At 32.0% G+C, this 12,109-nt stretch overlaps 1 protein-coding gene and 1 long non-coding RNA gene across 5 annotated transcripts in view; one reads left to right on the top strand and one right to left on the bottom strand.

The window, feature by feature from the left end:
- Positions 1 to 6,048: 6,048 nt before the first annotated feature.
- LOC100168211 (box A-binding factor) overlaps positions 6,049 to 12,109 on the top strand; it is a 45,357-nt gene continuing 39,296 nt past the window's right edge. Inside the window, exon 1 of one of the 4 annotated variants that reach the window (XR_003839120.1) lies at positions 6,049 to 7,237. Coding sequence is in view for 3 of the 4 variants with exons in the window: in XM_016807879.2 (XP_016663368.1) it covers positions 7,195 to 7,237 (43 nt within the window). In the remaining variant the exon portion in view is untranslated. The remainder of the gene's footprint in view (positions 7,238 to 12,109) is intronic. The other 3 variants (XM_016807879.2, XM_016807878.2, XM_001943207.5) reach the window with 3 other exon arrangements.
- Positions 7,245 to 12,109, bottom strand: part of LOC107884869 — a 6,497-nt gene continuing 1,632 nt past the window's right edge. The window contains exon 3 of the long non-coding RNA XR_001680200.2: positions 7,245 to 9,349. This is a non-coding gene — a long non-coding RNA (uncharacterized LOC107884869). The remainder of the gene's footprint in view (positions 9,350 to 12,109) is intronic.

Raw genomic sequence — 12,109 nt, 5'->3', positions numbered from 1 at the left:
TCCAAATTAATCATATCATTCATATCATAATATCTATTAGGTACTTATAACGCGTTATACATCAACAAAAAACCGTGGTACTATCATAGATATATGATAGTATACTTTAGAAGTTTCAAGTACTCACGAATAATATTATACAATCACAACAAAATAACTAAAATAGTTATCCTAGGTTTTTAATATGTAATTTCGTCCAAAGTTGTACTTAAAATGACTATAAAAATAAACTGTGTAAATGTATTTTTTAGATTTTTTGGTAACAGAATTAATTACTTACATGGAAATTTGTTTTAAATTTTCAATTCTTAGATACAAAAATTGAACATTTTATAAATTTTTAACTACAAAATAATTTTTCAAATTAAAATTTGATCTTTAAATGCTTATAAAAAAAAATTGTGCCTATGTATTTTTAATATTTTTCAACTGATATTGTAACAATATATCAGGAGCTTTGTATTAAATTTATACACTTTTTGGCCCAACAGATAAAACTTTATTGATATTTATAGAAAAAAAAACTAAAAAAATTTAAAACTGAAAATGTCCGTAAACAGCTCAAAAAGAGTCAAATTATTTTCAAAATTTCATTGTATATAGAAAATATAATGGTGTATAGGAAATGCTAATATAATATTCAGTAAAATTTTCATGTATCTGCAGTTATTCGTTTTTGAATTACAACAAAATAAGGAAATCGCTACATGAGAAATCGAGTGAATATCCAATATTGTAAAAGTATGAATTTCAAACGCTCATAAGAATTTAATTTGACTTTCTTGTAGACATTTTTTTTTTTTTTTTTGAAAAAGGTAGACAAACTTATGAGGAATTTTGTTTTAAATTTTCAATCCTTAGATTTTTTTTTTTTTTTTTTTTTTTTATATTTGTTCATTGTAACGACCTCAAGGTCTTTGACAATGCTTATCACAAGTGGGTAGTAGGGAGATCATGTGATCTATTTATCAATGTATATATCACTATATGCATGATACTACCCCCCTTCTCCAAGAGGAGACATGTGCGGTCTTCACTCCCAGTAGAGTGGGACCTAGTTGGAAACCGGATGACGCAATCGGACGACAGCACGGGAAAATGGTGACTGCGTAGAATCACACACATTTTTTTGCACTTTGCTATGAATCGAACCGATGACCGTGTGAGTCGTAAGTCAACTGTGTGACCACTGCGCCACTCCGGCCCCTTAATCTTAGATTTAAAAAAAAAATTTTTCATGAATTTCTAACTCAAAATAATTTGCAAATTTTCGTCATTTTTACGTATTTTGTCAATATTTAAACTTTAGATGCTAATAAAAAAAATTGTGACTATGAATTTTTAATTTTTTTTATCTGCCTTTGAAACAATATGCTAGGAGCCTTCTATTAAATTGTCAAGCTTTTTTAACCAACAAATAAAATTTTATTGATATTTATAGAAAAAAAAACTAAAAATAATGGAAACTTAAAATGTCCGTTAACAGCTCAAAATAAATCAAAATATTTGGAAAATGTTATGATGTATAGAAAATGCTAATATGAACATTCAGTAAAAATGTCATGTACCTACGATCATTTGTTTTGATTATAAATTATTTTACTAATATATAGTAGGTTATAGTAAGTACTAAGTTGAATTAATTTTGGCAAAATATTGCATTTGAAAATATCATCGTATATGTACCTATACAATATAATAATATACTTTAAAAGTTAGTACCAACGAATAATATATATTTTAAATTAAACAAAATAACTAAAATTGATATTCTTCGTTTAAAAATCTAATATCGTCAAAATTTAACTTGAAATATCTATAAAAAAAAGTAATTACTTCCAGGTGCTCCAACTTTCTGACAAAAAAAACAAAACCTATTTCGTCAAAAACTGGCTTAGAGTAAATATTACAGTTTTTCGTTAAACTTTTTTTTGTTTTTCCCGATTGGGTAAAAAATTCTAGGAATTATTTATTTTTGACCCTCCAAAGTACCAAACTACCAACTATATCAAATTTGCTACCATTAATCATCCCTTAAACTGATTTAAACTTTCTGTTCATAAATGCGATCACTAGTGATGAACACAAAAGAACAAAAATAAAATTTAAAAAATGTTATAACTAGAATATAATCCTAGAATCGAAAACCAATATTATGAAGGGCTATATAATGCATATGATATTGACTTCACTCGCCTAACCCATTAGTCACCCCATTATAGGTATAAGGTATATTAAATATTAATGTACCATTGCAAAGCTCTGCCGTCTGTAATTTACCACTGATGACCGTTTTATCAGATGCCCGTATATAATTTTGGATTTCTTAATAGCTTTATATATAATTTTAGTTTAACAATTTAGAATTATCAATATAAAATGTTTTGATAGCGAAAATACCTCGAGGTACTGATTAATATCTATTACTACATTTTGGTAGTCCTCACTCTATAGCACGATTTAAGATAGTACTATCTTAAATCGTGCTCTATAATTTGTATTTACTGTACCTATATAATATAAATTATATTGTTAATACTAATTATATTATAATATATTAAATTTGTCTACTAAATTATATTTATTATTAGTTATTACATTACTTTTATAGTTTTATAGTATTATAATGATCGATATAATTTGAATTTAAATAGTCAATAAATTAAAGGTTTAATAAATAGTATTTGATTTTAAAAATTAAAACGTCTCTGAAAACGCTGCGTGTATAGTAACCTAATCTAACATAGTAAGTTTATATTTGTGAAAATATTGTTATGAAATTAAAATGCGCAGACTGCAGAGTTAAATTTGTAAGTACGCACACGCCTCATAATTAAACTATCATAACAAACTTTATTCGAAAGTTTTTCATTCGTTGTTCCAGAATTTTTAATTATTATACAAATTTGTCCGCAGGATAAAATTCCACCAGCCCAAGGCAAGAGAAAAATTACTAATATTAGTTATAGTGATATTGATATCAAAGTAGGTACATGCAATCAACCCGGGGACAATGGCCCCTTTGCCACCCCTGTAAGCGCCTTCGGACATATATTATATTACCGTTGAAATGAAAAAAATGAAGTTTAAAAATAATATTATATAAAATTATAGTATTATTATTGTTGTTGAGACTTGTTGTACCTATATAATACCCGCGTCTTTCAGGTGAGTTTCCCTGGCACCACCTGCGTCTTCCGTTCAACAGAAGAAGAAGAATACGTATAATAATAGCTGGCATTTAAAAAATATAGACAGGTATAATAACATTATGTTCCACCATACAACGAACACATAATCACACTACTTACACCAAATCACGCCCATGCGTCTATAATGGTACCTACTCGATCTTAATAACTACAAATAGCAAAATTATTATTGTAACAATATAATTTCCTAGTACCTACTACCTACCTACACAATATAATTTCTTCAAATTCATAAAAATAGTTTTGTTTTTCATCAACAACCGGCCCGCATTGGGCTGTATTTTAAATTAAACAGGGGTAAATGTCTACCCCTCAAATGACGTCACTGTCAAGCACATTTCAAATAAATTATATTTACTTACAAAAATGTAAAAGTCAGTGAACGAACTACATCCACAAATTCGTTGGATTAGATCGGTGACAAATTAATAGTGAACTACAGACAATTAACCGGCGGTAAGATATTTTCACCAGATATTGGTTTGATAATAATAGCTAACCCAATCCTATACCAAAATAATAATCTTTTATCGTGTTACCATTGTTTGTTAAATTAATATCGATAACATGTGAAATTAATTAGCAGAGGGGAACAGTAACCGTCCATTGGAGATGGTTACAAAAAAAGGGTGACCGGTTTGTATAACCAAAGTGATCGGTTAGGTAAAACGTATTTCTTTTTATATCACCGATCCTAATTTTAAGTGGAAATAGTCGCCGATTACAAGTAACGAATTTCTGGCATATTATATAAGAGAGCGATATTCATAGGACATAAAAGTCAAAGGAAGAAGGAGGGAAGAACGCAACCAAGCATAAAAATATGAAATTATTTCTCCTCCATTTTATAAAATTCGTCGAGTACCTACATATACTATTTTAATGAGTAGCGACGATTGACTTTCATTGATAGATCATTAGTGTGATGGGGGGGGGGGGGGGGATCTCATCCAAGATCTAAATTATACGCTATGAGTTTTCGATGACAATTTCCGTACGCATTCACGGACTTGTCGGTCGGTGAAGTTTGGATAAACGGGAAGACGGAAGTAGAACTTTGTCATAATACTGCGCGTTCGTTACGCAACTATTTTACAAAGGTATACACATATTATAATATGCACAAATACGATAACATATTCTAAATTAACGGTCATATTGGTGCAAAGAAAACAGCTGGTGACTACAACTGACTAGAATATTATAGACTATAATAGTCTATACTTAATTGAGTTAATATAGTTCAGATATTCTGTAATCAATGATATTACTAACCGAGTAACCAACAGAAAATGTTGTGACGGGATTTCAACCGCACTCATCAGGGTCACACACCGGTATACTCGGCAGAAGCGATCGGCGCGTCGATATTTTACTCGTGAGTCGCGAGTGAATAACCGCGATGTTTTCCTTAGTCTGTCTTAGGAAAACTGTTGTTTCTCTGACGATTTTCCCCACGTCCATTTTTGTCGCATCGTTCGATTTCTTCGAATTTGTCATGTACTCATATCCAGGGCCACCAGAAGTGCGGGAGGCTGTTGGACCAGGGGTACAGGAGCCCAGGTATTTAAGGGCCAGTTGAAATAAATTAGTATTTTTTGAAACTTTGACAGGAATACTTATTAAATATTAAATAATATTTTATAGAGCCAGCCAAAACATTTAGTCCAGGGGTCCAAGATTTTATGTGGGGGACCTGCTCATCGATTCCCGATCTAATAGTTTTTGCATTTCCGTCCTGGAGGAAGTATACAATTATTATAATTTATATATAATTTAAGTGTTGTTTATTTTATGCGGGTATCTGTATTTCCGGCGAAGCTAGTTTTGTTTATTTCCGATCGATCAAAACGTGTGTCCAGGTTTCTGATGATTTACGCATCGGATGTCAAGGTAAATCAAACCCCTATAATACTGGCTATATTATCATTCTTAAAAGTTAAAGATTCTTAGAAGGATTGGACATTTTTATATGGGATCATTAATTGGAATTCATTAAATTTACATATTATAATTTATAATGTGTATGTCTATGCGTATGTGTGTTTGTGCATTTATAAACTATATTATATTATGATCAATATATAGCATTGGAAAACCTAATTAAAATAAAATATTTAATAGGTTATAAAGTCGAGTTGTGCGCCGTCTGACTGTTATAATTTCTTAGTATAATATACATAAATATGATGTACTTATTATTGCACATTATGGTCGCTTATGTAGCGTTATTCATATACTATACGTATATTATTATATTCATATAATCATAAAATTATATTATAATATATCTATATAAACCTAAAGCCACATGTATACTAGATCTGCAGTAGAATTGTTATAATTGTTATGCTTTAGTCAACTGACTACGGTATAATTTACACTCTACACTCTATTACAAGGCCCCTGTCTCTGATCCCGATTTCAGGGGAAGGAAGATTTTAAAAAAAAATGTATATATATGGCTTACATGAGTACACCAGCTACGTGCCAACGCGATTAAGTATTAAATATATACGATATATCACAGTCTTAAAATTAAAATAATAATAGAGGTGGAGAATTTATACACCCGTTCCAATAAAGTATTGATCTCCATGTAAAGTTTTTCATAAATTTTTCCATAAATTAATCATCAGTCGTCGTACAATATCGTTAGGTATCTCTCGTCGTAACAACAATTGTTGCCTATCGAAGGGGGAGAGAGGTGGTGGGGAGGGTGGTAAAGCGGGAACTCACGCGTCGGCGGCGGCGGAGGCTGCGGCGGCGGAGAAGAGAGCGCTTACGCGAATGGACCAGTGACGGAAAAGTGGGCAGTCCCGGACGGCTGCACGCGCTCCGTCAGCCGCGGTAGGCGGCCGGGCGAGTGTCGCGTCGCGGTGCCGGGGCTGCCGCGCGCCGCGTCCTAGAACCGGTTCACTTTTCCGCGATCGATCGCGCGCCTGTTGCCCATTCGAACTGCATCCGTCGTCGTCGCGCGCGCACCGCGCACCGCAATAAACCGTCCAGCATCGTCGCCGCTTACTTGCGAGTCTGTCGTTGCACGTCTCCAGAGACGTATACAACTTACTGTTTGTACACGTTTTACTTGTTGAATAAATTGTTGTAATTAAAACGAAAAAATAACAAAATCACCGCAACCGACGCGACTTGTTTACACAGCGCGTCGTCCGAAACGCGACACGAGCCGCACAAACCGATCCAGACGCACGCACGCACGAACGCGTACGTCTCGGCAATATTCCATTCAGGCCCCCCGGCCCCCACCAGTCACCGACCGACTCATCAACCGTAATAATAATAATATTACATCGCATAACTTTGTCGCGCCCGATTGTCACGCCGCGCCGACCGACGCGTACCACCGGTTGCGGCCGTCGTCCAACAGCGGTGGCCGGCGCCTGCGCAGTGCACAACAATTAAAACAAAAAAAATCCACCATCGATATTCCGACTGTCATCTTATGATATTGTCTTACGTTTATTTATAGCGTACATTGTCGGGTCGTTATTTTGTTTCGTAAAAAAATTTGTACAAGTATATCGTTGTTATTATTATTTTGTATAATAATTGTTGATCTTCGCGTCCGTCCGATTTTTCGTTTTCCTCCTCTCTGCGCCGCTCCGCACCGTTCATAGTACGGCCGCGGCGTACTTCGTGCTCTCCCGACTCTCTCGGTTCGCCGACGACTGCACCGCAGCGGCATTCACGCACCGCACGTTCGCACACTACGCACACACCACCACTGACCGTACCGCGGGCGCAGCGTGACGTGTTTTTATCGAAAGTTTTCACCCATTAAACCGCCAGCGTTTGATTATAATAGTAATAATAATATGTACGATAATAGTAAAAACGATAACTGAGTATTATTATTATTATTTATTTGTTTTTTTTTTTAATACGCGTTTTTCTGCCTTATCTCCTCCCGCGTTGTTCAACCGGCGTTATCTGCACCGCGGGACGATACCACAGCCGCGACATGCCGGCCAGCAATAATAATGCCACTTACTTGAGAGCTTTTGGTAAGTGCACAGACGTTGTTTTTATATCTACTATAACATATTATAACTACCTATAATATAATCGTGTTGGCTGTTGCTATTGTTTTGTTAACTCGACTTGTCTTAATGTGACGTTGGACGATTAATATTTTTATTTTGGCAAAATTCACATTTGTTATTAATTTTTCACCGACACTCTAGATTCTGGTGAAGTAATTTGTACAGCCGTTTTACCGAACTTGCGTTTATATTTTTAGTTTTTACTATTATGTTTTAAATACGTGACTATACCTTAAAATTGGCTTGCGATCGGATATTATGTCGGAATCCTCTCAGCTCTTAGGCCCGATTACTGTTAGCCTTTAACCGACCCATGGTAATACCATTAAAACATAATACCTATACCGGCGCTTTTTTATTTCATCGCTTTATTATTCACTGTGTACACGACAGTGTTAAACTAATGTTTCAAAACGTCAAAATATAATGATTTTCCAAGTCACACAAGGGCGGTGTTTAAATACATTTAAAAAATGTATTGTTTGTTCATCTACAATTTCACAGAAAATAATAAACTAAGTTTTTACTTTATCTTTAATTATGTGTATGTAAGGGAGAAAGTATTAATATTTTGTTGGTACTATTCTAATACGGCAGCAATATTATATTATTATTGTTTATTAATGTTTATTAAAAACTATATAATTATCCAGTAGGAAGAATTAAAATAAAGTTATTGACTAAAAAGTAAAAGAACTTATTAAATTTGCTTGGCAGCTAATTAATTGTTTTTGAATACAAATTTTTCAAATTTAATACAAATGTCATTGAAGTGAACAATGAAATGTAATTTGAAAAATATTTCCCAAAAATGTGTAACTGTTTTGTATACCCTGTGGCCTCGAATTTATATACATTATTACATAATATTATTTCATATTATGCATTCGATTTATGTTATTTTTTACGTTCTGCCCCAAAGAGAGGCCCCATGATATTTGTACACTTAATCGAGTATTCGAGTATAATATGATTTATTTTAGTTTTAATAGTATAATAACAATTCATTACGTAAAGTCACTAGGAATCGTGAGGAATTCTAAGTTTGTGAACAATGTAAATAATAATATACCTATCTACCTACTTACTAGAAGTATTTTATTTATTCGTTGGATTTTTATTGAGCTTAGTCTATTGTAGATTATACGAATTATGATACATTTACGGAAACATAAAACCTGGTTTGTATTTAGGGTAGTTTACGTTGGATAATTTTCGTCTGTAACGCTATAGACATTAGAGTATTAGACTATAGTTTTAAATACCTACTTAGCCGAGTTGACCGATTTCAAAGTCAAGGTTGGCCATTAGAGGGAATGTCTGCCTTAATGACTTCTGTTAATATCCTCGAGATTCCATCTCAACAAGTTCACTGACCACTAACCGGGTTCAAGCAAAACTTGAGTGACCGACCGTTTGGTGACGATGTTTTGGCCACAGACCTTAGCATTGGTGCGTTATCATCAACTTGATAGCGTGTAATCATGACGTTCCATATGCCTCGTCGTATCAGTCGGAGCCGCCCATAATATTAATAAAAAAAAGAGCCTTATCCTCCGACACACATGCACTTAACGATAAGATAAATAATAACGTTTATTATTTGGTTTGTATATTTTGTTGAACAAAAAGTCGTGTTAGTTTGCTCGCTCGGTTTTGCCGTGTGTATTGCGGTTTTCGCGTAACCAGGTACATCAGTGACTTTTCTCTTCTGCCTGTAATTTGTCTACCATGGGCTCTGCCATGTGATGAAGCAAAGGCAAGTCTCATCGAAGTTATTATTTTATTTTTTTTTTAAATATTTGTGTGCGTTTAATTCTTAAATTTTTTTCCCGGATAATTCAATACTCACGTTGAGTGACGTTTTGTTTATCCGAACGATGAAGCAATTCAATGGATTTTTAACGAGCTTCGAGATAACCGTGTCAAAGGTTCGCGTAGGCCTTCTCAGATAAGAGAGGTTTTTTCGTTTCATTTGATTCTAATATAATATGCTGAGCAGCCTCGCATATGCAGTAGTGTTCGGTCGAGCGTTAGCTTATCGCCAACACGGTGCAAAGTTCATGGAACGTTCTAGTGAGAGAGGGAAAGAAAAAATATTATACATAATATTAATAAAAACAAAATTCGTTATTGACTGTTCGCTTGGAGGGCAAATCATTTTTTTTTTGGTGTTCAAATATTTTTTGAGTTAGGATGGATTCAACAAAAATATAGTTTTAAATAAGTTCTATGGTACTAACTATAGCCTATGTACTATGTATTTTTATGTATTTGTATAGTCGATATTTTTGATTATAAGTCGCTGTATAAGTAATTGACTAATATAACATTTACGTCAATCCCTTCAATGAACAGTAAATACCTTAGTTTTATGTCATCAGAACGATGTCGGATGTAATAACGTTATATTTGTTGCAATTTCAGTGCGTTTTTAATGATCGTTAAGACGTAATGTAATGATATTTTTAGTCACAAGTCACTATGTATCCGTATTTAATATAATTATTCAACTATTTGAGCATTTTTTAAACATTAATTTCCACAATAATTGGTGTTTTAATTCATTTTGGTTTAAAAGAATTTAAATAAGTAAATAATAAAATATTAGGCTAATTAATGGCTGTCTTTTTCTCATTGAGTTATATGTATATACATATAATATATATATATTTATGTATATATATGGTATACCTATGTATAATATTTACACACGTGAAGTGAGATAGGAAAAAAAACGATGACGTCAGAACATCGAACACAGGCCGTCATTATAGATAAGAGAGTTCAAATGTTCGGGCACGATTACAAATAAAAGCGGCATTTATAATAACAGTGCTGCACATAGGATGGTAAATCTAACCATTAAAGCTAATTGTTAGAACATTTTATAACTGATTGTGTTATTACAAAAATATATGAACATTTAAATACAGCACACGGCATACATTTTAAATATTCAAATAATATTTGTATTTAAAACTGTATTTTAAAAGAATTATATTTACATAATATTATGTACATATTATAGATTAATATATTAACAAATGCAATAAAAACTGAATGCCTGAGTGGCCAACCTTAAAAAATTAGTCGAGTTCTATTTTTTCTTAACTAGTAATACTCCTTAACTTACAACACGTATGTTTAATAATATTAATATTATTACTATTTACTGTTTATTACCATTTTCTGTGTATCAGTTTGATCGATTATTTGAACATAATATTTGTTTTTTATTGAAATCATCAATTTAAAATATTATAGGTAACACGTTATTAGATTCAGGATGCATAAAATAAAATGTTCTATTGTTTACACAACTACAGAAAATATCAAGAAATGTGATTCTTATGTTATTTATATTATATTTAGAGTTTATCTTTAAACTATAGCTACTATTGCTTGTATTATTAAACATTATGAATTATGATTACAGTATATTATATATATATCTATGTAAAACAATCAGTGACATAGCCATATAGGTGTACAAAAGAAGAATGTGGGTGGTCAAAACCCTCCATGACTTCATAGCCTTTTTTTAAAGACATTTTAGAACAATCTTGAAAATATAGATAGTAATGTTCATATTCATACTCGAATTTCTACTTATTTCATTATAATTTATAATAGGTACATATTTATTATATTACAAAAGCAGTGGTAATACTCCAATTTGATATATTCCCTATAGTATAATCACTATAGTTTATGATACATAAGGTATAGACAATAGATCTAATTGCCGATTTCACCATCACTTAGTTAATAACCATAATTCTCAGCGGTAAAAACATGTCCATGGAGAAAAAATCAGAACAGCATTAACAAGTGGTTTTTGAGTAAAAAAATGTATTATAAAATGTATAGAGAACGATAATTACGAGACGGGTTGTCCATCAGCGTTTTTGAAATAGGTATTAGCATTGATTATAAAATATACTATAGTATTTATATTAAATGGTAATAGTTATTAGTTTTTGTACATTTTTTTATCGAACTACTTATATATTGAGAATAATTTAGATTTTCTCCAAAATACTGCTCTCTATACATTTCATAGTAGGTAGGTATGTGTTTTTACTCTAAACCCACTTTTTAGTTTTTAATGAGTTTTTGCTTGTTTGGTGTGAATTTATATTTACGTCGTTAGATTTAATTTTCTTTTTTTGCTGTAATGAGCTGCTGGTAGTTCATACAATGATAGTAAAACGCGATTATTGCAATCGTAACAACTAATACCATGTACCATAGTAAAGTATATAGGTAACTGTTTAAACATCGGCGTTCTAACCCTTTAAATTTAAGGGGCTTGACTCTCACCTAAACATTTTTTCATACACTTATGACTTATGAGCTTTTTTTGAGGCATTATAAATATTTTGAAACGCTTATTTTTTGGGCATGGGTTAAGTCTTATCCACTGACCTGCTCCTCGTCCAATATAGTTATTTGTATTTAACTGAAAAAAATAATACAATTCTCACACGTAATGACATAAAATATGCAAGGCTGGGCAAGTTAATGATTTTTTTTAACTCAGTTAAGTTAAGTTAATATGCACCAATAATAAAAAGTTAAAAGTTAAAAGTTAATTTAACTATAGGTTAACTCAGTTAAGTTAAAAGTTAATACACACTTTTTGTTAACTTTTTATTAAGTTAAAAAAAAGATAATTTGTTTATACAACGCTAACGTACTTAATTTTTTTCCAACCCAAAACTAAATTATAGATTATAGTGTTTATATTTTATACAGTGTTTCCATATTAGTTAAATTCGAATTATATACATTTTTTACTTTAAACAATTCACGGTAAATATTTTTTGA

This window comes from Acyrthosiphon pisum, chromosome A1 (assembly GCF_005508785.2).
Source record: "Acyrthosiphon pisum isolate AL4f chromosome A1, pea_aphid_22Mar2018_4r6ur, whole genome shotgun sequence".
NCBI lineage: Eukaryota > Metazoa > Arthropoda > Insecta > Hemiptera > Aphididae > Acyrthosiphon > Acyrthosiphon pisum.
Note: the sequence above shows the minus strand (reverse complement) of the source record. Positions and strands in the feature narration are given on the sequence as shown.